We start from the raw sequence: 26,269 nt of genomic DNA on the forward strand, positions 1-26,269 counted from the left end.
AATTTAGAAAAGCTCTTGGTGCTCGCACTCTTTTTCTGTTTTAGCAAGAGAGAACTCCATGTTTTTGCTGTCATGGCACTGGCAGTCACCGAGTTTTTGGTGATCCTCATCTAGCATTGTGTAGGTGCCAAAATCTGCAACATTTCTGCCTAGTCTGGAAAACAAGGCAAGGTGAGTAATATACATGTCAACTGAAAACAAAACACCTGCGAGCTTAATCTCACGGAAAATAGTTCAGAGGCCGAGCTCTATTTGTCTGATTTGGCCTTCTAGCATGCATAAGAGTCTAGTTAAATGATTGGACCGGGTGCTTCAAAGAAAGGGTCTTTTAGCAAGTGCCAGCACCAGAAAACAGAAAATTGCTTTTTGATACACTTCGAAAATTGAAAAACTGCGAGTGCAATTGTTCAAAAGATAGTGAAGTTAAACTTACCAAGGATCAATCAACAAACATGTTATTCGGATATGTTATCAGATCTAATGAATGATCAACTCGTGAATCATGATAGTGCACCTAATCTTTTCCTCTCGCAATCGTAAGGCAATCACATTGAAGTACTTTCTTCTTTCACAAACTTGGCATAATTGCAAATTACTCTTGCCAACCGCTTTGGCGAAAATATCCATCAGAAATCGCCATGGCAGAGGATGATTACCGAACACAGTAATAATAAGTATGGCCCATTGAAGTAATAGAACAAAAAAAATCTGAGACGAGCGGATACAAGAGAAATCGATTCCCTACGAGGTCCACAACATATACTTAAAATTGGTAGTGATTGATTGAGTGATCAAAAGGAAAAAACACGACAAAGACTACTGCTTCATTCATTCATTTTGCCTCACACAAATGCATTTCTTTTGCAGACATTATTGTCACAAAGAGATGAAGAACATGTCGATTGTCAACCAAACAAAATGAGCAGGACAACCTTGTGGTGATCAAAATGGAGAAATCATAGATTAGACTCTTAGTCCAACTGTCATAAGACCTCTTTTAATGTCAAACATTTACTCAATTGCCTAAGATGGTGCTCAATATTAACCTGCGATTGCAAGATCGACCGTTCTGATCAGTGACGAGCTGGGGGAGGGAAGACCCGTTCTCGTGGACTGGACTCGGTCTGATATATAAATCGCAAATTTGGTTAAATGAAATTGATATCTCATTTCAATTGGACAGCAAGCGGTTTTGATCCTTAAGGTTTCCCATCTAAGTATTTCATTTTCAAGAAATATAACCAAATTTGAACATTATATTTAAAACGAAATGCATGAAGAGAGCACGGTTACACGACCATGGAATCGAGTTTGTCCTCCTAAGGGTGTGTTTGGTTCGGTTTTGCAAATGGTTCTTGAAGAAATGCAAATGCCTTTGGCCTAAAGTCCTTTGGAGAAATGCAAATTACGTTTGCTAAAAAATTCTTTGTAAAACAATTTTTTTTTGCATAGGGCTTTTGGGTTTGAGTTTTCTTTTTTTTGGCCAACTCCGGCGAAGAGCTAAGGCCCCCGGCAAGCCAGATCTAGCGCCAGCGACCGTCGCCCGAGGTCGTGCGACCCCTGGCAAGGTTCACGCAACCCTAGGCGATCGTCGCCGGGGTCCCACAACCTCATCGGCCCCTCGTCGACCCTTTGTTGGCCCAATCTAACCTCGTCGGCCCTTGTTGGCCACCCTCGCACAAAGAAGATGAACAATCACAACTAGGGGCAAACCGAAAAATTACAGAATTAGTGAGGGTAATTTGGGAAGAAAAAACTAGTTTCTACATTCGGCCAAATACTAAAAGCTCAATGCCAGTAGAGACCTGCATTGGGCGTTCAGTTGTCGCCAGGCCAGCAATTGGATGAAAGCCCCTTGAGAAGGCTTGCCAAACACTTCTAATGGTTCTTCAAGGAGCTTTAAAAGGCAGAAAGCCCCTTGAGAAAGCTAAACCATACGTTCATTCAAAAACTATAACGGATTAATTTTACCTACGTGAGATTTATCTTTTCGAACTCAAACCTTGGAACTATATGGGTAAATCGAATTACATGGTATAAGATCGAAAATGTAGTCTGGCTGAGCATCATTGCAGTTCCCCCATTGAAAAGCGCAAAAGTAGGAAACAACTCTTCGATAGAACTGATTAAGAATATGTACTCCAGCGTACAACTCACGGCTGCAACAAAAGCAAAAAATAGCGAGGTGGAGACATCACTAAAACGCCCCACAAAAAATTAGGAAAATAGAAAACTAAGTTGACTGAGAAAATATACCAAATATATTAGGATAATATAGGACCACGGTACCAGATACTTATCCTACAGTGGGTCATTACAAACACTCGAGGCTACGTTCCTAAAATCATAAAATCGGCCAAAATTCCTGCAACGACATGAGAAAATATTATCTCGCATAATGCGACATAAGTTGATGCCTTTTTTTCGGGAAGCTCCGACTCCAAGGAACTGGCTGCAGATTACTTTATCACCTTCTATTGTTGCTGCGACCTCTCCCACCACTGAAGCCACGGGAAAACGGGCCACTCCTTTGGCCAGAGAAACTACCACCCCTACCACCTCTACCCCCAGAAAAACCACCGCCCCTACCACCAAAGCCGCCACGACCAGCCCCACCGCCAAATCTTCCCCCTCTTGACTGGTCTCTCTCATGGAGACGCAGCAATGTTTTTTTTGGTGTAAAATGTAAGTAGTATATAACAGATGATGTACAGCAGCTTAGGGGCATTCCCCGGCATTACAACTAGTACTAATAATTCGAGAATATGGAGGTAGGAAGTCTCCATAAAGTAGCTAAAACAAAGTTAGCTTGCGATTTTGATTTTTTTGTATAGCGAAGCTCTACCTCTTACATTTTTCCGCATCTTCGCCAAAATAATCTGAATGTCAGTTGGATTGTTTTGAAACCGCCTATGGTTGCGCTCCATCCAAGTGCAATATATAGTCGCTAGGAATATACAGAGACGCGGCAATGTTGTTACCACCTCTAAGCTTACATTTGCTGCATTCTCCTGACCTGCAACCCAGAGGAGGGAAATAAATACCAAAATCAATCATTGCCCATATAACGAGAATTTAATTGAAGCGCTACACTAGGCTGATGGACTCACAGCATACTCTGCTATAATAAGAGAAAAATCTACGAAAAGTGTGCGTAAGGTGCAGCATCACTTATTGACATTGGAGCCCTGATGAGTTCTGTGGTTTAAGTACCGGCAAGGAAAGTATCCAGATCTTCAGCTGCCACATCAAATACAACGCCATTTCCATCAGCTGTGAGAGTAAGATCCTTCACGGACTCTACTTTTTCTTCAGGCAAGAATCTCCTCAGGACAGCAAAAGCATACCTAAAAATCGAAGTGATATATAAGCCCAGAGTCAGATCAGGTGCGAATCGAATATAATACCAAAGCTAGAAGGGGGCCTGCCCTCACATCCACGCAATATCTACAAAGCAGTACTGCAAAGCAACACAACTTTTTGCTGACAGAGATCTTGAATACTTACGAAGGTGTATAAATGGGCCTTCCAGTCTCGAGAAGTAAGGTTACATGGTTCTCATGACGAGAGCAGTGATCTGCTCTTTATTTCACTATAATCCTGAAAAGGAAGTGTACAAATTATATTTGTTAAATAACCAAAGAAAGAAGGAAAAGAGATGCATGTCAACGAAGTGCGATTAAAGAAAAAAAATAAGCAATCAGCTTTGTTAAAGTAACAAGACGTGAGTGAAAAATAAACTTACAGGAGCCTTAGCAAGAGCCTTTGCAAGTAATTCTACTGCTGGCATGCCAGACGTGTTCAGTAGTTGCTCGGCATCAGACTTAAATGCCGGAATAACACTGCATTTTGGAGAATATCAGCATCTCGTTGTTATAGGCAATGATTCAGCTACTCAGCAAAAGAATGACTGTACCTATCAGAAATTTGTGTTATTGATTCAGCAGCTTCGATGCCAGCAGCTTGAGCAGCATTACTTGGCTGCAGAGCAGCCATGTGTTCAAATTTACACCAGACTCTTTTTCGATCCTAGATACGTTTGCCCTTCTTGGATCGTACAGCATGACAACTACTCCAGTATTGCCTAGAAAACATTAGTGCCCTCAGCATCTGGCGAGCTGCAGAAATAATGACACTATGGAAAATGCAGGTTTCAAGTTGAACAATTACCAGCTCTCCCTGTGCATCCAGATCTGTGAATATAGGCTTCAACGTCCCGAGGAGGCTTGCACTCAAAAAACAAAAGGCCAACTATCAGCACGACTGCATTTAGAAAAACAGCAAATCAAAACATACCATATACAGCATACCTGGATAATTAACTGGACATCATTGATGTCCAATCCTCGTGCTGCCACATTCGTGACCACTAATGTCATAAACTTGCCAGACCTGAAACCAGCAAGTGTAACCAGCACTCAAGAGGCAAAGTTTAAGCAAGGAAAAGCATGTCATTTGTCAATTAAAAGGCAAAAAAGGTTTCAACCGTTTTAATATAGATGGTCATTGGTCGCCATTCCGAGTGGCCGGATTGACTTTTACATTTTGTTTTTTCTTAATATATATCTTGTGGCTTGCACACACATTTTTAAAATCTTAAAGTCTTGAAATTATCACTACACTCAAGTATTGACACTTAAATTCAGATATGATTTTTCATAGTTTTTATCATATTAAAATAATATTTTAAATTTTGGCGGGAAGTACTCTTGGCTTTTGCTTATGTGTAACCAAACATGCCCTAGATTGTGAAAGTTAATTTCTAGAAATACTCGCATACACAAAGCCAGAGAATAAGTGACATACAAGGAACGCATCACTCAAACAGATAGCCCCTGTAAATTAACAAAAGAATATTGTTTCCACAGTCATGATGCTGGACCTACCAATGAATCAGATCCAAAAACAAATACTAATAATTCATTCTATTGAAGCTTGTACCTGTGTATTCATCACTTGAGAATAAGAGGGTAGGTACCCCACTAAAAGAATCAGCCACCTTTATTCACTGAAAATATTTTATAATGAAAGGGAATTTTTTGCTACAGATCAATCTCTTTGCCTCTGGATGTAACATTTATATCCCGTATCATTTATACCTTGCGCAACTACCACACGTCATTAAATCAGCACTCTCCAAGGAAATGAACTACTAGGCAAATTAAGTGGGTTGACTTGTAAACATAGTAAGGAACTCGCACAACATTGTCACCCACTATCTGTGGTTGACAACTGGAAAGCAGGTAAACCAACATTCCTAGTCATGTAATTTAGTATAACAAAGCATGCTTTCTTTTCTTTCTTCATCTCCTCTCCAGTGTGTTACGACATTAACACTCTTACATGAAATAATACCTATAAAGATTCTGCATATTCATCATTTACCCCTCGTTGGGTTTCTGCATATTCATCATTTACCTCTCGTTGGGCTTGCTGTATGTCCCCATGCAATGGCCGAGCTCCGGGCAACAATCCCGAAAGTTGAGAAGCACATTCCTTTGTCTCAGTAAAAATTATGGTACGGCCTCCACTAAAGAAAATCCAACCAGAGAAGAAAGTTTAAAGACTCTGCAGTATATCTCATGACCAACAAAAGAGCACAGCATTAAAGAAATGGAAATGGAAACAATTAACCTGCCGTAACAGCGTATTATGTCTGGGATAACCTGAGATGTAGCCGAGCTTGTACAAGGGATAACAATATGCCTAACATTGGTGCTGGCCTTCATTGTCTCATTCCCTACTAGAGCTACAGTTCTCTTGTTTTGTTTAAGGAACCTGGAAGAAATCTGGAAATGCAAAGTCACGGTATCAGGAAATTGAGTGAAGATAAGTTTGCACGACGGCAAATAAGGAAAACCAAACATTCACAACTAAGATACAAATTCAGAGCAACAAAACAAGTCATTTGTCATCAAAATTGGATCTGAGACAAGAGTGGATACAAGAGAAATCGAGTCTACATGAGGTCCATAACATATACTTAAAATTGGTAAGATAGTTATCAAAAGAAAAAAACAAGAAAGACTACTGCTTCGCTCATTAATCCTGCCTCACACAAACGCATTTCTTTTATAAACATCGTTGTCACAAAGAGACGAAGAATATGTCATTTGTCAACCAAACAAAATGAGCAGGACAACCTCACAGTGATCAAAATGTAGAGACATAGATAGACTCCGAGTCCAACTGTCATAAGACCTCTTTTAATGTCAAACATTTACTCAATTGCTTAAGATGGTGCTCAAAATTGGCAATGGACTTACCTGAGAACCTCTGCAGAATGGCTGAACAGCAAACCAAGAATGTGCATTTCCCTCTCTCTCTCTCTCTCTCTCTCCCCACCATTGCATTTCCTTTCAAATTCTTCATAGAGAGACTTTAGAAACTCTACTGTAATACAAAACCATTTGCAGCTTTTAGTTTACACAGTGTTGCTGTCAAATGCTAAAAATAAGATCACTTTAGTACTTGATCCATAGTAATTCCACTATGGAAGTTCATATGGGTGCTCAACAGGTCTAGGGATCGCTTGATTTCAGGAATTAATAAATCAGTAGCATGTATCATGTGAAAAGAAAAACGCTACATATTTCATTGTCGCCATTCATACCCTTGATTTGCTGCGCAGATCTATGCCAGAAGCTCCGATTCTATGGGAACACATTGACATAAAAGTTATTTTTAAGGGAAGTAAACCAGAAACCATTCTTGAGAGGAACATCTCATCACTCCATCTACGAGAGTTTTCCAGAATCATTGGACTGTGCAGGCAATTCACTCCTTGTGGAATCAAATAATGAGATTGCAACGCTATATCTACAACACGAGTCACGAGCCAGATTTAACGAGCTCGGAGTTGGATGAGGAGTATGAATTTTTCTTCGTTTTTCTCGCACGGATGGGGATAAAGCAATGTTCCCACACCCTGTAAATACCTGCATTCAAGGACATGTCCAAACCTTTCAGCGATCTGTCCCATGTCCCCGAATCGAGAAATTGTTCATGAAAAAAGGTCCCACGTACCTTTAGAGAGAATATTAGGGATCGTGAGATATGTGCGGGAAATGAGCAAATCTTGTGCCAGCGATCTGTCCATGTCCCCCCAGAATCAAATCAAGTAATCGAAACACACAATTCGAGAATTATTCTTCATGTAAAAAATCTGGGTAAAAAGGTCCTCGCATACCTTCAGAAAGAAGAAAATTCCTCGTGAGTTATGTGGGGGATATGAGCGATCTTGTCCCAGTCCTCGCCTACATCTCTCGTGCACCTCCTCTCCAATTCTGGGCAACCGCAGATTCTTAGGTGAGTAAGGGACGCAAGCCTTCGGATTCCTTCGGGTAATGACGTCAACGAGGGGCACTTGATGATTTGAAGCTTCTGAAGTGATTCAAGAGCCACGATCTGCTCTGGTAATTCCTTCAAATTGTCGCAATCCTCAATTCTGAGACGCTCGAGATTGCTGAGCTGGAGAAGCCACTGTGGGAGAGATGCTAGTTTGGGAAGTCCAAAGAGATCCACGGAGTGGAGACTGTGATGGAGTCCTCCATGGAAATCCAAGATGAGGTTGTTGTTGTTGCCGCTTTCGTCTTTGCATAAATCCAGCTCCTCACAATACATAATAGTGAGATCCTCGAGATTGCTGAGCTGGAGAAGCCACAGTGGGAGAGATGCTAGTTTTGGAAGTTGTTGGAGTGTCACGGAGCGGAGACCGTGAAGTTCCAAGATGAGGCTGAGGTTGTTGCCGCCGCTGCTTTCGACGTAGTTGGATAAATCAAGCTCCGCAGAATCCGAAGAATGGAGATCCACCAGGTTGGATTGATGCCACGTACCCAGTGGTATTGGTGTTGAGAGGGAAGTTAACCGAGGACAAATACCGATATTAAGAGATTCGAGTGAGGTGAGACTTTTCCAGCACTCCTCGGGCACACATTCTAGAGACTCCATCCCCCAAATTTCCAGGCTCTCCAACTTATTAAGGCCAACTATCATATTTATCAACGCTGGGTGGGACCAACACAGCCTTAATCGCTCGAGATGTGGAGCTGGTGGCGTGGCTTTCAATTTCTTACAGCTAGCGATCTTCAATTCCAATAGACTAGGAAATGATGCCGCTGAAGTGGATGAATGGTCCGACTCGATGTATTCCAATTCATTCAGCCACCCAATCTCTAAAATCTTGAGGTGAGGTAGTTGGCCCACTGGAGGGAGATGTTTACATGTTCCGCAATCGACGAAGTGTACCTCAACTAATTTTGGCAAAGAAGACACAAGGCTATCCGTCATCCACCTTGGAAAGCTCTCACCTTTATATCCTTTAATCCTCAACTTCTGCAGATTTGAGTGTGGCCTCAGTCCATCTAATAGCATTTCATCTCCATTCCCAATTACTGAATCATCAATATCGGAATCGCCCCATTGAAGTTCCAAAGATTCCAGAGAATGCTTCCCTATCAAGTTCGCAGCCTTGGATTCTGCTTTGACATCTGTCACACTTCCCAAATTCTCAATGCAAAGGCTTCCCAGGATGTTATTAAGCTCTTTTAGCTCCCCAATTTCACAACCATTCTTAGCAAGAGCTTTTTTTGGGGGCAAAATGAAGCGCGTTAGCCTATGTAGAGAACTCAATTGCCCTAGTCCGCGTGGCAAATAACTAAGTTTCTCACAATAATCTATGTCTAGATTTCGAAGGCTGACTAACTTCCTTATATCCCTTGGCAATTCTTCAAGGGCCCTACAACCACAAAGATTAAGTGTTTGCAAATTCTGCAATCTCGTAATGGATTTAGGAAGCCTTTTCAGTTTATAATTGCCAGAGAGGTCGAGATATGTGAGATATTTCAACTTACAAATGGACCTTGGCACCTTCTCAACATTATTTTCATGCAAATCCAAGACGCGTAACCTCTTGAAACTTTGAATGAGTTGGCGTAGATCTACTTCACTCGTTGGTTCCATTTCCCAATGACTCTTAGTAGACAGAAATGTTCTCAATGCACTTGCTTTCAAGCATGAGATTGGAATTTCACCCATCAAATCGAAAGTTGAACCATATGATACGTGACGAGTTCTTTCGTGTATGGATTTTGTGTCATCCCATGCCACCCAACACTCGGTCCCGGCAACCGAGAAAGGTGCTAGATCATGCATCGATCATGCATCTTGCAAGTCTCCTCGTCTTTTTGAAAATCTTGGAAGAAGTTGCTCCAAAGTAGATCCATGAAATAGCCATGAGCAATGTCTTCTAAATGCGGACTTCTATTTGATGGCTGGATAAATCCTTCGGCCATCCAAAGATCGACCAAAGTCTGCTTCTTTATTTCATAATCTTTGGGAAACAATGAACAAAACGCGAAACATTGTTTCAAATGTGAAGGAAGATGGTCATAACTAAGCTTAAGTATTGATATTATGCCGTGTTCCCTTTGGGACACATCTAGGAGCTCTTTTTCTTTGAATTGCAACCATTCGTGCTTACTCTTCTTAAAGAGTAAACTCCCAATAGTTCGAATTGCCAATGGAACGCCGGAGCACTCTTTAACTATATCTTTACCAATAGCTAGCATGTCAGGATCTTGTATCTCCTCTTCTTTACAACAAGCCATTTGCATGAGTAATTCAAGAGACGCACTTTCATCTAACCCCTTGAGAAGATGAGGCGAAGCAGTGCCGGTGATCTTCGCAACCGAAGTAAGGCGTGTAGTTATGAGGATCTTGCTTCCTCCAGCACCTCCCAACAATAAAGTTTTCAAGCTCAGCCATGTTTCTCGTTCTACATTCCACACATCATCTAAAATTAAGAGGTATCTCTTTCCATCAATCTCTCCCCTCAGTTCACTTTGCAACCGTTCCATCGCAACCTCGGTTGGTTCTTTCGTCTTTGCACAAGCTATCATATTTTTCACTATTTTTTTGATGTCAAAGTCATCAGAGACACAAACCCACATTTTCAAGTTAAAATGTTTACTGATAATGTTATCATTATACACACATTGAGCAAGAGCTGTTTTTCCAAGCCCCCCAATACCAACTATTGGAAGGATGGAAACGTTCTCTTGCACGTCTGAATCCAGTACAAATTCCATGACCACCTTCTTATCTTCATCTCTCCCTATAATATTTCCCTCACGTATAAACGAATGCGTCTCTTCTCTCTTCCTCCACTCTCTCTCGGGGCGCTCATCCAAGTGGAATCCCTTATCAGCCTTAATGGCGTCGATTCTCACCCTAACTGCTCTTAGTTTGTAACTCATCTTCATTTTAAAAGCAAGCTGGTTTGAACTTGAGAAAAATGTCCTTACCTCCTTCATCATTTCATTGTGGCCCCTCAGTTCTAGTCGCATGTCTTCTATATTAAATTCTTCAAGCACGTCTTGTGCATCGTAGAAAGCTTCTTTCAGTTTATCAACCCAAAATTTAATTTGGGGACTCTGGTGGTATTGCTCTTCTGCATGGGCCAGTACTGCCTGAAGAGTGGAGACACTGTCCTTGAGCACCTCAAGTTCTTGCTTAACGCCCCATAACTTTCCAACATTTTCTAGTGCTTGAGGACCTAGATAAGCAACGATCTTTCCAGCAATACCGACGATGACAGCTTCCGCCATTTTTGTTCTCTTTGTTTCTCTGTGAATCAAAAGATATTAGTGCAGTAGGTCCAAGGCTTGAGACATCTCACGACATGTACAACAAGTTAATGTTGATGCTCATCGGAGACTAGCAAATCAAAAGCCTAACAAATCTAATTATCAACTCTATGACCGACTTTAGCTTATTATAGATAGGAATTCTGATCATCCACGCAAGCCTCAACCAAAAATGCAAACCCACTCAAGTCGCATCCGATGCCTGCAAGAAAACTGTTGTTTTTTTAAAGGCGTCATTCTTTACCTTTTTGTCAAAAGATGACCAATCATTTTTTATATTCTTGGGATGGATTTAATGTATGACAAAGTTAGTAACTAAGCTTACGTTATAAACTTAGGGAATGTTAGTTTGCTTTAATATTCAAGCACCGTGAGATGTGAGCTACGATTAATTAGCAACCAATATATATGGGAATATATAGTTACACATGTGCAATACACATTAGGATAGGAATTCTTTCTAGGAATATAGAAAGTTCTATACGTGTAAGTAACATAACAGATTTGTTAACATTCTGATGCCAACACTACACATCTCAATTCAAAACTCTCATTCATATTGTCACGTGACATTATTGCTATTATTTTACTAAAACATTACGGTTTGATTAAGGAAGTTCACTCTCCTTGCTAATCTCACAAAATCGTTTGCTTCCTATTATCAATGCTTCTATATTTTTTTTCCTTCCTTTATTTTTTCCTATTATCCAAATAAATAAATAAAACTGCCTTAAAGCTCTTCCCATATTAGACAATTCCAAAACTTGCACATTTATGCAAAGTAAAATCCTATATCTGTACACAATCTTTTACTATTTCAGTTTTTTATTGTAATCATATCGATTAGTTTGAAATCCTTTAAATAACTGAAATTTGTAGCTTTTCTTTAACAACTACTATAAGACAAGTCATCTCTCTTGTCTTTTAAGTCTGGCTCTTATTTCTATCCCCCAACATATTCTTCTTCTAATTTAGCTCTACTCAATATATACAATCAAATCTTTGCTGAATTTCCTATCTGATCATCTATTTTTTAATCTAAAGTTATTTTTGCTTTTTCTATTAATGACAAATAGGCAAGCTTTTCTTACTTACTACAGCAACTTTTATAATTCTTTTTACACTAAAAAAATGCACCAATTATTATATTATTATGATAATAATTGTTTCTTTTTATACAAAGTATGAGTAGTCTTCTCACAATAATGTGTTGTGCACGTCGCGCATCTACTTTTGTTATATTGTAACATTCTTATCATCCCCCCAATAATAGGAATGTGTCTTAGTCATTACCTTTTATGCATTTTCTCCATGCATGACAATCCTTTTCGCATATTTTGATGAACTCTCAAGTAGGGTTGGTTTCATATTTAATAAATATATCATTCTTTTATACAATTACCTAAATTTACTAACAAATGCCATTATCTGGAACTTGTTACAGGTTATTTCAAATGAGCATTGCTCCATGCAAGAATGACTTGAGATAAGTGGCATGATCCTAGGTTATTTTTATTTGTTTGATATATTTTGGAGAGTTTGGACTTAGTAAGCTGAGAGCAAGACTCATTAGGAATGGCCCTGCCTATTCCCTACACCTTTCTATTGGGCTTGGTGTTGGCCTATGTCCTTTTGACACATGGCTGTATACAATTGGCTTGAGTCTCCCTTGACAAGTAGCAGCCTATCCATATGAAATAATCCTGTTAAGCAATTATTTTGATCCTCTTACCATAAATACCCCATCAATTCACTCGTTAAGGTAGGATGTAATCTTTTACATATCTGGTGGATATTGAGAGAGCTGAGTTTGGAAGTTAGGACCACAATTAAACTGGGACGAAAGTGACAAGTTTGCTAGATATGTAAAAGATCACGTCCAGTTTAATAAGTAAGGCAAGTCGATGTTGTTGTTCTTGTATGTAAAAGATTAAATGGTATGATTAAGTTCTTTCCCACTTTGTTGGAAAGTATGTATGTACATTGGAGTTTTGCAATCAATGTTTGTCATTTTAAATATTTTATATTATCTATAATTATTGTATACTTACATAATCTAATTCAATAAGTAAGGCAAGTTAATGTTGATATATTGTTCTAGAAAAATTATATTAGATTAAATTAGATGATTGAGTCTTCCTCTACTTTATTCTATAGTAATATGTCTAATTGATGTTAAGGAAAGTGGGACGGGATGGAACTTTGTGATGATGTGGGCCAACCATTTAACTCCATTTTAATGAAGTTTTTTTATTATTGATTGATGTGTGTGTATGTGCCTATATGTAAATATGTATGTATTACATATACTTAGTTTGGTTTCACAAACGACACATAATAAAATATAATGAAAGAAAATAATCATGATGATAAGAGTTGGCTTGGCTGAAATTTCTTCGGACTTGTTTGTTTGTAATTTTTAAAAAAGCAAAAATAATTTTTTTTTCTCTCTGTTAAAATTTAAAATATAATTCAAGTATTAAAAAAATTATAAAAGATTATGTGTAATTAATGTGAAAATTTCATATGTTTCGGACCAAAAAACATTGTTAGCATGCGTCTGAAATGAGATTGGATTCAAAAAAATAAAAACAAGCCTTTAGCTGTTTTGCCAATGCTTATGAAAGCATAGAGCTTGAAATCAGCCACAGGAGATGGACAAGCTTGAGGGGAATTCTCATCATCCACGCACATTACAAGATGAGGCCTAAATCAATGTGCATATAGGACCCACAGCAGTCGAGTCCGAGGTTCGTGATTAAAGGCAATGAAAATGCCGGTGAAAACAAATCACTAATGTCACGCCCCGAACCCCACCGAGCCCGCAACATCCCTCCGTGGTCGTATTGAAAATGCGACGTCCCAGGACTCGTCGCCGACCCACGCGAACATCAAAACATAAAGCGCAAGCGGAAACGATTAAAAGCACCCAGACAAGATTAAAGACCAAGGGTAGTAGAACACTTGAACAAATGAACCACATATTTCATTCAACGGCACGCACTTACAAAATCCAACCTTACATACAAAGGCCATTAGGGTTAAAACCACCATCATCAAAAAGGGCAAGTGGTCGGGTAGGTTAGCCTAGCTATACAAAAGGGTCCACCAACTCCATGGACTCCTCTTCGGGATCTTGCTCTAACGGCTCTTCCTCGGGATCCCAAAACGCTGTGACGGACCATTCATGGTCGGAGTCGGGGGTCTGAAATGGTTATATAATAACTATGAGAACGAGTCTCAATAAGCAACACCCTAAACCCTACCTAGGCCAATGCGTACCCAGACAAGTCTTACTTGCAATCTAACAAGTAACGTACAAAATTCACATCCACGCACTTACCTCGCCTCAATCCACACATCACCTCTACACGTTAGTCAAATCATGACAATGAAATAATATCCCGATAATATAACACACTCATTCAAGCGCCATCCACACTCGCACCCAACTAATCCAACCAAACATCCACACGTACTTCAAGCCAATCCAACCAATCACATTTCGCACACGTGCCCAACCAACCATCTCACGACCCGCGCCACTGCACCTCAGGTCCATTCTCACAGCCCGCGCCACTGCGCCTCAAGCCCATTTGGCACACCGGCCATTCATGCTTTCACACGGACCGCCGTCAACACGTCCCAAGTCCGTAGCCCTCCGATCAATCCGGGCTCAATTCCAATGACCGACGTAAACACATTCCGGTCCAACACACCTTTAACAGGCCACCGTCAACACGTCTCAAGCTCGCATCCATTTGGCACACCGGCCATTCATGCTTTCACACGGACCGCCGTCAACACGTCCCAAGTCCGTCAACTTTCATTCTACAGACCACCGTCAGCACGTCTCAAGTCCGTTCTTACATCCAATCCACCACAATTTCCACAAAATGCACCATACTAAATCGAGCGCACAAAGGCCTCGATAGGCCATCGAACCTAGCCCCCAACACAGCACGTCCAACGCAATTTAGGCATAAAATCACACATGGGGAAAAATCACAAGTCAAACCGCCACTCAAACACACTCACTTCAACAACGAGCAACCAATGCAAATTGCCACTAATCGAACATTAATTCACACACGAACTATCACACATTTAAGCCCCACTTCGAGCACCAATCGATATCACAAATCATCACACAAAACGACCCTTGAACCGCCACAATGTAGCCCACGTTTGCACCACAAATCAGCCACCACACTCAGCCATAAACAGCCACATTCAGCCACAAAGAACAAGGGAAAACCGAATATACAGATTCGGAGTAATTCTGGGCCAGCGCACAGTTCTGGAATCCCTTTTTAAATAAATAGTAATTCAACTCCAAAAATTGTAAATTTTGGATATGTTGTATAAAACATCTTGATAAACATTTTCCGTGAAGAACTTGAAACCCAGTTCCAACTGTAAATACCTCTTTTTGTCACTTGAAGTTAGACGAAAATCAACCCGTCCGGTCAGGCCGCCTGACCATCAAAATGTATCTCATCCAGTGCCCAAATCACTTTGGAAAGCCTTGAAATTTTTATATGTCATAGAAACAAGTGTTTATAACAATTTTTGTGAAGAAATTTTGTTGAAAAGAGGTCTGGAAAAATTTATAGAAAATCGGAAAGACCAGAAGGTCGGGTGAACAGTAAATCCGACAGACTGAATTCGGTTCAAAAATGGACTTACGAATGGCATTAAATGATCTTCAAAAATTATAAAATTAAATTATGTCATACTTCAAGGTGTTATGAACAACTTTTATGAAGAACACTTCCTCAAATTCGGTCCACACAAGTCACAGTAAAAATAGTAAAATCCAGCGACGCAGCAGCAACCTTACCGGAAATCAACCAACAAGCACCACCAAGCAAACCAAGCACAACCAGCCACTAAACCAACTATCCACGGCCGTAATCCGCCCCTAAACATGTCCATTAGTAATCCATTATCCTAACTAAGGCTTAGGGGGCACTTACTCTTAGCCTAAGCAAGAAAACCGAACAACGGGTGCAATAGAGAGCCTCGGCACGGCAACGGCTACTCCGGCGAAGCAACGGCGAGGGCGGACAATGGATGGCAGCTCAGGTGGTCGGTGATGGTGTGAGGGTGATCGTGGGTGGTGGTGATGGGATGGACAAATGGAAGGGAAGGGAGAGAGTGAGCTCAGTGGCGGTGTGTGGCTGAGATGAGTGGCGGCGGGCTGCTCCGGCGTGGCTGGGCTCCTCGCGCGGCCAAGGGAGAAGGAGAGGAAGGGGGGGTCTCGGCAGAACAGGGGGAAGGGGATGATCGTGTGAGAGAGAGAGAGAGAGAGAGAGAGAGAAATCAATTTAAAAAGGTCAACAACCCCACTCACTCTCATCCAAGGGCTCACATTAGATCTTGGTGAGCAAGTCAAGATCATAGGGCCACGAAAATTCTAGATTTCAAATTAAAGAAAAGGCTAAAAAGACATTAAATAAAATAAATCCATAGGGAGGTATACTGGTCAAAATCCGCACCCGGTCCAAATTTCACTTTTCAATAATTTCGGGCAATCTCGAGGCTGGCCACATTAATATCGACACCGTCCAATTAAATTTGTCCCGAAACTCTGAGAAATTCGACACCAAAGTTTGGACTCTAAATAACGGCCAAATTCGATCGAGTGCGATTCTAGCGAAATCTCAATTTTAAAAACAATATCCGAGAGTGATCAGTTCCCGGGCGAGATTTTACTATAAGCATACTGACGAATTACACGTTTTATAAATCCCAAAAATGGGTCGAAATTCGGAATGTCACAACTAATCTTATAGTTCATAAAACAATAAACCGATGCACGCATGGTGAAAATAACTGGGAGCGAAATTACTAGGAGTGGGGGTGGTATCGAAGGATCAAATTCGACAACAGCAAGCCTGCATGAAATGCAAGCAACAAGATTAGAAACAGTGAAGAAATGGTTCTTGAGTGCTGCCTGCATTTGTCCTCGTCGCACATTATATAGAGAAAGAAAAGAGGAACATTCCTTTCTTATGTCGACACAAGAAGGAAACTTGGGAATTGATCCCTTTCTTCGCCTCCTCAGTTACCGTTAACACAAGAAAGGGATTTCTTTGCATTTCATTCTTGCAAATGGGGTCACATCTGATTACTTTCTTTTGTTCGATGGAATGGTTCTTTTATATCCAATAATAATATTTTTGTAGGAACAATTTTAGTGCTAAAAGTGAAATGTTCAAGTTACAACCCAAAACATCGGCAAGTATTTGATCTCCCAAGTAATCTCGCAAACGATCATGTTCATTTTAACAGGAAACAGCTATATCTTGGATGGTCTCCCCAAATCCTTTTTTCTTTAACAACCATGGAAATATTATCTAATCAAAGTTTCTTTGTTTTCCTTTTCTATATTATAAATATAGATATATTGATCTTAACAATTAGGTACTCTTTATAGAATTATTTTCTTGCTTTACGATTCAATTGAGTATTACTTATATATTCTTTTTCCGTATTTTGTCAATGCATTTAGTAAATTCATGAGATTAGACGTTGCCTTTCTTTTCCTGCTAGTCTCGATGCCCATTGGCAGGCAAAGGCTATACCCTACTGTTCATTATGGTATTAAATATTTTGCTGAACATTGTGAGATTATAATTTTAGCAAATTATATGACTATAATTTTGAACATCATGTTAAATATTATATTAGGGTTGATTTTGAGCCTATTCTACCCTGAACGAGAAACCTAACAGGTCAAGGCCGGTTTCCAAATATTTTTCTTGGAAACTAGCCTCACCGGGTTGGTTTCTAGCCAGATCACACATGGAATTTATCAATCGATTCATTGCTCACCCCAAGTAAAAATGACCACCTCATGCTTCAATGGGCACATATATTTGGTCTTTCGATATTTATCTAGAAAGTCATTCCATAAGGGGAGACATACCTGGTCGGACCTTCGAGAAAATAAAATATTACAATTTGCAAAAGATGCTTAAATTTATACAAATTTTAGGTACATGATAATTAGACTATACCTATTATTATCTTTGAGCTCAGTGGGCATCGTTTTCACTTTGGCTCCATTTACTTTCTTCATAACTATAGCTCCTTCTCCACATTTTTGGCACATGACATCTCTTTTCAATAACTCTTCAACTTGTGATCTGAAAAATTATCATCACTGTAATAAAATTGTATAATGTAATACCTGTCGGAACTTAATCCATTTCAATCGTGCTGTGTAGGTTCTCAACTCAACAACAAACGTCGAATCTATGTAAGGCATTGCCATGTCATCTTCTCCAACTTCTTTCTCAATCTTATTGGCATAAAGCTTGAATCATGTGCTTGTTGTCACTAACAACACGATTAGTATCCTTGTTCTTCACAAAATATATATTGCCTTTAGCAAATCTCAAAAGCAATGTGCAATGTTGCTGTTGATAGAACCATGGTTGTACTCGTTCTAAACAAAACATACCAAAAAATAATCAATTGGCAAGCAAAATAACCGAAAATAGAAACGAATGACGACTTGCCTTCTCATATAAAAGAACCGCGTCGATAAAATTCAGCTGCCTATTTCTTTTAGTGTTAAATCGTTCCATAGTGTCGAAACTCGTACTTTAATTTGTTTTTTTCAAAATTTCAAGTAAAGAAACCAATGCATATTAAAAAGTTGGGTTAATACCATGAAAAACCCTAAACTTGTACACATATGACAATTTTACTTCAAACAATATTTTGACCACTAAAAATCCTAAACTTATACATTTCTGACGAATTTACCCTCCATTAATTTCTGTTAAATTGGATTAATACCACAAAAAATAACAAACCGATACACCTATAATAAACGAAGGGTAAAATATAAAACTGGCACATCAGTCAACTGCTACGTGTCATTTCAAAGCAATTTAACAGTAAAATTTAATGAAAACAAATAAAGGGTAAAATTGTTACCAGTTTATCAATTTGGGGCTTTTGGCAGTCAAAAAATTAGTTTGGGATAAAATTTATCACAGGTGTACCGGTTTTGGGTTTTTCGTGGTTTTAACCCTTAAAAATTATCACAAAATTTAAATTTGACCATCACCTCTTTCTCTGAACCGAAGATCCATGGTTGGTAAAACTAGGCACTCTTCATATGAATGATTTGACAATAGAGAAAATTCTATATATAAAAGATACCGGTGATAGGAATTATACGAAAAATTGAAATCTGTGTAATCGTAAATAATTATTTTTTAAACATTTGATACCAAAATACGCGCACATGGAATTTAAAATTTTTATCATTCATTAATGCCCCTAATTAAACATTAAAGTAAATGTTAAGTCTGGATTGTTATGTCGCCAGTCACTATTGCTTAAGAAATTCCATTCCATTTGTTCTTGCATATATACTTTGCTTGACACGAGAGCAAGAGATGAGAATCAATTGTTGGGGAAGCAAGTGTTAGCTTGGCCAGCTTTGGCTTTACGCATCGCATTTTCAAGACATAAATTAGAGAGAGAGCAAACAGAATATATATATATATATATATATATATATATATATATATATATATATATATATATATATATATATAGTTTGGTTTCACAAAACAAATCAGACATAATAAAATGGAACAAAAGAAGGTAATCACCATCAAAGTTAGCTATAAAAATCTATGTAAACTACATACCAATATTTACTTACTGTAAAAATTTCGTATGTTTCAAGCCCAAAAAAAGTAAAAATGTATCTGAGATAAGATTAGATTAAACAAAAGCAAAATGTAAAAACCTATCAAAATCAAACCCTTAGGTACTTTGTTGACATTTGTGAAAGCGTAGAGCTTGAAATCCACTTGAGGTGGTGGACCATATCATTGTCCTTCCTATTGAAGAGTCTTCTTTTTCTCCTTTCCATTTTTCCTTTTTCCAAAAGGCCAGCAGAAAACAAAAATTTCTCCACTCGCTGACGTCACTTTGCTGTCCCGTAACGATCCTATAGAAGAAAGTTTCTCCGTTAGCTGACAAATGAGAACCCCCAGTCACTTACAAAGGCTACGCTACATGCATCCAGCACAATCAATTCATGCCCAGCAACCTCGTTTAATTTTTTATTTTTTATTTTTGGTATTGAAAGGGGCGAAGCCCAAACACTAGATCCGACCTGATCTCCTATCAATAAAAGAATCAAACCTTTTGGTGTATAAGTGGTTGGACTTAATCTTAATATTTAAATGCTCTAACACTCCCTTTAATATATAGGTTAGACTTAATCCTAATACTAAAGCATGCAAATATATAACGGGGAGGCAAATAAGGGGCTAGCAAAATTTGAACTCATGACCTCCTATTCTAATAAAACATAAAATTTAATGTAATCATCATCAACTGTTTAATAATTTAAATTAGTAGATGAAATGTCTTGTTTAATATTTAAATACTTTTTCACAGAAAATGCCCCAATGGCTGCACAATTTCGGGTGTTCAGTCGACGATATCGGTTAATGCTCGATGATAAAATTTATGACAGCAAATTGGACACGGGTCTTTTGTCCATATAAATTGTCCATATAAAGACATGGGTTTGAAAATGGACATGGACCTTTCCTACCTTTTTCTGGTTCTAATTCATGTCGAGTCAAATAGCTTATATCTTCATTTGGAACACTAACTGCATTCGAGCAAGGACAACTGTATTATTGATATAAGTGCATATATACTTCCTTTGTAAGACAGTACGTATCAAAGATTAGAAGCCAAATAAAAAAAAATGTATACTTCCTCTGCATTACAATAGTAAGTTTTAATATAGAAAGACTAAGAATTTACTTGAGGTTAGAAACTTATGCACGGGATTTGTAAGTTTATGCATTTAAAAAGTAATTACGGGCGACCCTGTTTAATTAAAAAATGTTAGGTACTGGCAAGCAATAGTTAAGCCGCCCAAGTGGTCTAGGAAGTAACAATTCAAGTTTCCTTTTTCTCAGCAGATGCAATTAAAAATTTCTCCAAGTGGGGGCTAAAGAACAAATTAGCCCAGTCTTTTTCTTATGACGCCCATTTTAATAGTTTCATCACATGCTTTCCTTAGAGAACAGTGCCCGATCACATGCTTTCCATAGAAAGCAATGCACGTTCACGTGCTTTCCTTGGAAAAGGATGCACGTTCACATGGATGCCCCGATTGCTCAGTAGTAAATATCGGAGTGTTAAAATTAACACGACTTGGATCTTGAGAAGAGAGAAAATTAATATAGCTGTCCGGGTAACTTCGGCATCTAACTTCACATGGCAAAGAAAAAAACCTTTATGTCCATGAAGCTCTACTTCTGCCAGAAATTAAAATGAAAAAAAATGATTATTAAGTATCAATGTGAAAACAAATAACCCAGCTGTCTTCCAGTGACGCCCATTTCTAGAGTTTCATCACATGCTTTCCATAGGAAACGATGCACGTTCACATGCATGCCTCGATTGTCTAGTAGTAAACATCGGAGTATTAAAAGTAACGGGACTGGGATCTTGCGAAGAGAGAAAATTATTATAGCTGTCTGAGCAAAAAGAATAAAAAAACTTTATGTCCATGAATCTCTGCTTCTGTCAGAAATTAAAATGAAAAGAAAACGATTATTAAGTGTTATTGTGAAAACAAATAAGCCCAGCTTTCTTCTAATGATGCCCATTTTCACAGTTTTATCACATGCTTTCCTAGAAATCGATGCACGTTCACGTGATTTCCTTAGAAAACAACGCACGTTCACGTGGTCAAGAAAATTTATGTTCATGAATCTCTGCTTTTGCGTGAATGAAAAACAGAAGAAAACCATTATGATCTACAAATTGTGAATGAAGTAGCATGAAACCTTTTGTGTGCAAAAAAGAAATTATATATTGGTACCAATGTGCGATGGGATAATAAAAGCAAGTTGATGAGGATGCTTTTCGACTTCAAAATTTCATACGTGGAAAGGTAAAACAGCTCTTGAAGTTGGCTAATATAAAAAATCATATATAAATTTATTCATTGTGTTAGATATGTCTTGAATTTTATGTATTCGGTCCGGTTTATTACCTGAACCGACATATTTTTTGTGTGACCCAATGTTTTGGGGGGTTCGGGGGCTACGCCCCCAAGGAAATTTTTTTGGGGAGCTCTATTTATACTACGGCTAGGTTTTTTCATTGATGATAAGAAATTTGTGAGACGTGAGGTTTTGTTAAGTCGTTTTTTCGACTTCTGAAAACTGTACTTTTTTTTATTATAGTGGAATCTTGTTTTGCCTCACCCGTGGATATAGATCACCTTGTGATCGAACCACGTAAATCCTTGTGTTTTGCATTTGTTTTTCCGCGTTTGTTTTCGAACACATTGTCCCTTATTAATGGCCAATCACCTCATTTATTAGATAAAACTTTATATAGGCACCCTACCTCGATTATTGTACAAAACCTCTCTTAAGACAATACAAGGGTACAATACTAATAAATAATAGAAAATATTTAAAATGACAAACACTAATTGCAAAACCTTCCCCACAGCCAATGCTCAAAATTGTTTAACCGCATGCTTTCCTTAGAAAACAATGCATGTTCACATGCTTTCCTTAGAAAACAGTGCACGTTCACATGCAGGCCCAAACATCGAGCATTAAAATTACCAGGATTTGCATCTTGAGACGATAGAAAATTATTGTAGCTATCTAGGAAACTTTAACATCGAACTTCACGTGGAAAAAAACTTTAAGTTCATGAATCTATGCTTTTGTCTGAAATTTAAGAAAAGGAAAGAAAAGAAAAGAAAAGAAAAAAGATTGTGAAGTATCACTGTAAAAGCAAATAAGCCCATCATTTTTCTCCATTTTCATATTTTCATCCCATGCTTTCCTTATAAAACAGTGCACATTCACATGCATGCCCAAACATCGAGCATTAAAATTAACAGGATTTGAATCTTGAGACGATAGAAATTTATCTAAGCAACTTTAGCATCTAACTTCACATGGCAAAAAATTTTAAGTTCATGAATCTCTGGTTTTGTCTGAAATCAAAAAACGAAAAGAAAAGAAAAAAGATTATGAAGGGTAAAAGGACACTATAAGTGCCATAAGTTGTGTACGGAGATCACTTTGGTGTCATAACTTTTTTTCATATCACTTTGGTGCCAAGTCGGAGGAAAAGAGATCACTTTAGTGACTCTGGCCAAAATTCCGGCTAAAAAAAGAGCTACGTCAGATTTCCGGTGAGCCACATCAGATTTTCGACGAGTCATGTCAGCATCGGAAATTAATAAAAAAGAGCCACGTCAGATTTCCGGAGGCCATGTCAGCATTGGAACTAAAGTGATTGTTTTTCAAAAAAGTTAGCACTAAAGTTATCCGAAAAAAAGTTATGGCACCAAAGTGATCTCCGTACATAACTTATGGCACTTATAGTGTCCTTTTGCCGATTATGAAGTATCACTGTAAAACTAAAGGAAAATGACACAAATAGTCCATGAACTTTGGCCCAATGTGCATTTTGATCCCTGAACTTTTAATTTGTTCAATGTAGTCCCTAAACTTTAATCTAATGTGCAATATGGTCTCTGAACTTTTAATTTGTTCAATGTCATCCCTGAACTTTTGGTACATGTTCAATTCAGTCCCTGAACTATATGAAAATGTTCAATGCAGTCCTTTCCATTAATTTAAGTTCAGGAACTACATTGAATATTTTCATATAGTTCAGGGACTGAATTGAACATGTACCAAAAGTTCAGGGATGACATTGAACAAATTAAAAGTTCAGAGACCACATTGAACATTAGCTTAAAGTTCATGGACTACATTAAACAAATTAAAAGTTCATGGACCAAATTGCACATTGGGCCAAAGTTCATGGATTATTTGTGTCATTATCCCTAAAATTAATAAGCCCAGCTCTTTTCAGATGATGCCCATTTTCATATTTTCATCCCATGCTTTCCTTAGAAAACAATGCACGTTCACATGCTTTCCTCATAAAACAGTGCACTTTCACATGCATGTCCAAGTTGTTTGGTAGTAACATCGAGTATTACAGTTAACGGGATTTGAATCTTAAGAAGATAAAATATTATTATAGCTGTCTGAGCAACTAAATTCATATAGGCAAATACCTTTATGTTCATGAATCTCTGCTTTTCACCTTGAAAAACCCCCACTGAGATTCAATATCCCCACATCTAATAGCTCTATTAGCATCACATAGAGAATGGACGTGTCCCGATACTGTCTTAGATAAAGAGTACTCAAGGGAATGGTGACACCTAGACTCAAGCATCGCATAGATAACAAAGTGCAGCTTGTAGAACAACATTGGCCGAGTTTATTATTAGTGAGCAGCTTGCCAAGTTATCAACCCAAACTTAGGAACATTAGTATTAAACCAAATAAGTCTATGCCATAGCAACTTGGACCTCCTATTTCTGACTAATTCCCAAGCATCAGCAAATGGCATTAGAGCATGGCAGGATTGAATTAGATAAGCTTGCTTAGCAGGGGACCATTCCCGATTATCACCATAAATTGTTGTGAAATTTGAATGGCTTCGAATCAATCAACAATCAAGTCGGACTTTGAGGCGTGATATCACTTTCCTTAAGGATTTATTTGCCCCACAATTATTGCTAATGGTCACCGGCAAAAATCCTCCAGGATACAACAAAGTCTCAAAATGAGAATACTAGATAGCAATTCTAGTATTTCTCCAGGGTCTCTCTAGGAAACAAAGAAAATGATGACTGTAGTTTTCGAAAGAAGACTTGAAGAAAATGATCTCTGTTTTCTTTCTTGCCAAAAACTGACATATATAGAAATCGGTCTTAAAGAACATTGGTAACTCTTCACGAAAGGTTGCAAAGCTAACAAAGATATTCTTTCGGAAGAAGTTGCAAACTGAATAGATGCAACCCTTCGGAAAAGATTGAAAACCGAACAAGTATAATCTTCAAAAGTTGTCTTGGAAAGACACATGTAAAATTCGGAATAAAATAAATAAATAAATAAATATATAATTCCGAATTTTCATAATTTCGAAAATTACTTAATAAACAAAAAACAACCTTTCAAATAAAAAATTAATAAGATAACCTTACGAAATAAGATAAAAATATAAAGGGATAGTGCTAATTAAACCAAAATCGCGCTAAGTGCGCCTAATAATCGCGCCAAAATCGCGCAATTATTCGCGCACCCGCACGCGGGTATTGTGTGGACTAGCACACACCCCATTGTCTTCACTCTAAGGAGTAAGAAGACACTCACAGTTATAAAATGGCCCACTTACCCAAAACTTTCCTATGTGGGACAAAGGAAAAAGCATTGTTTTGTTTGTTTTACAAACAAACATCCAACATAAATAACGTCTGAAACTTTGACATTAGACTCAAGGCAGCATCATAAGCAACACTTGTAGAATAAAATTCTAGTGGCACTCCAGGATGCCCATTGTAAAACCATAAGGAAGTAGATTTGCTGCTCCCAGCTATATGTTTGATATGAGGCTGCTCACATTCAAAAGCTTTCACCAAATGTAAGTAGAGTAACTCTTAGCTTTAGCAGACCAGATACTTAGGGTCTTTAACAGATAACTAAAGGAAAATTAGCTATTGAGACTCCTTTGGCCCAATGCATGGAGCAGCAACCATATCTAATTAGGATTGATGATAGTAAAACTCAGTCTTTTTGGAGATGAAAGGAAAAAAAAACTATTTTGCGAAATAACCTATTTAGTGTGATTCAATGTAAAGAAGAACCCTAGAACCAGAAATTTGCATAATTGTAGAAAGAAGTACTAACCAAAATAAGCAGAGCTTTTAACTGGGCTTATTTAGCTACTACACAAGAATCGCATTTTGTTAATTACACTAGTAATATGCCCTTGTATTTTGCACGGGTTTAAGATTATATTATATATTATTCCAAATAGTGCTGTAGATGTGAATTTTCGCAGGAGAAATAATATGCAAAAAATTATTACAAAATAAATATTCACATCAATTAAATTCTCCGCTAAAGCTTACGTGGAGCTTTACTTAAAGTGGATCCAGCCTTGTAAGCTTAACCTCCGATTAAACATGAGACATAAAATTGTAAATTTCTCTCTTTTGATAGACTTCCTCCATTTGTAAGATTCTTCATGGTTCTGCCATCAATTTGGTGTGTAAAAAGCAAGAGAGTTATTTATGTAAAATCTTCTCAAGAGCAAGATGATTTGTTCTGAGCAGCAAGAGCTTCAGCCTCAAGGGTGGGCTCCCATAGAATTGTAGTTTCAGCAAGTAACGAGGTCACGACTTATGGGTCCATGTTTGAGGCAGGTCATTTGTCTTCCAAGTAATCTGTTTATCATTTTAAGCCATTAACTAATTGAGCAAGGATGGTGAACTTTGTTTTATAGATATTCAAAAACAATGAGATGTCCAACTGAGATGTCGAAGTCTTAACTTCGATAATGTTCTGTATATGTTGGATGAGTAAGGACTGATATGAAGATTTACATTGTATGAAGCAAAACTGTGGGAGTGCTTTACCCACCCATCGGTGGCCGCGTTGGTTTGCGCTCAGTTCCTTTCACGAGAGGTCCTGGGTTCAAATTCTCCCATCGGTGATTTAAGTGGA

General features: G+C 38.3%; 2 protein-coding genes, 1 long non-coding RNA gene and 1 pseudogene across 4 annotated transcripts; all 4 read right to left on the reverse strand.

Moving 5' to 3' along the window:
* Positions 1-2,960: 2,960 nt before the first annotated feature.
* On the reverse strand, positions 2,961-3,561 carry LOC130136193 (uncharacterized). 2 transcript variants are annotated; one of them, XR_008815209.1, is made up of 3 exons: positions 3,508-3,561; positions 3,180-3,347; positions 2,961-3,016 (listed from the first exon to the last, which is right to left on the reverse strand). It is a non-coding gene; the product is annotated as an uncharacterized LOC130136193 (long non-coding RNA). The 2 variants fall into 2 exon arrangements; XR_008815208.1 differs by having other exon boundaries at positions 2,961-3,011; positions 3,172-3,347.
* Positions 3,562-3,680: 119 nt separating this feature from the next.
* On the reverse strand, positions 3,681-7,015 carry LOC130136192 (DEAD-box ATP-dependent RNA helicase 7-like; annotated as a pseudogene).
* Positions 7,016-7,176: 161 nt separating this feature from the next.
* On the reverse strand, positions 7,177-8,961 carry LOC130136217 (putative disease resistance protein RGA4). Its single transcript, XM_056306383.1, has one exon. The coding sequence runs from the start codon at positions 8,959-8,961 to the stop codon at positions 7,192-7,194; it is 1,770 nt and encodes a 589-aa protein (XP_056162358.1). The 3' UTR covers positions 7,177-7,191.
* A 179-nt stretch (positions 8,962-9,140) lies between these two features.
* On the reverse strand, positions 9,141-16,589 carry LOC115669500 (putative disease resistance protein RGA4). Its single transcript, XM_056306324.1, has 2 exons — positions 16,501-16,589; positions 9,141-10,626 (listed from the first exon to the last, which is right to left on the reverse strand). The coding sequence occupies exon 2, from the start codon at positions 10,605-10,607 to the stop codon at positions 9,141-9,143; it is 1,467 nt and encodes a 488-aa protein (XP_056162299.1). The 5' UTR covers positions 10,608-10,626; positions 16,501-16,589.
* Positions 16,590-26,269: the final 9,680 nt, after the last annotated feature.

This window comes from Syzygium oleosum, unplaced genomic scaffold (genome assembly GCF_021117445.2).
Source record: "Syzygium oleosum isolate NSW1041296 unplaced genomic scaffold, Sole_v2.1 Sole_v2.43, whole genome shotgun sequence".
NCBI classification, from domain to species: Eukaryota; Viridiplantae; Streptophyta; class Magnoliopsida; order Myrtales; family Myrtaceae; genus Syzygium; species Syzygium oleosum.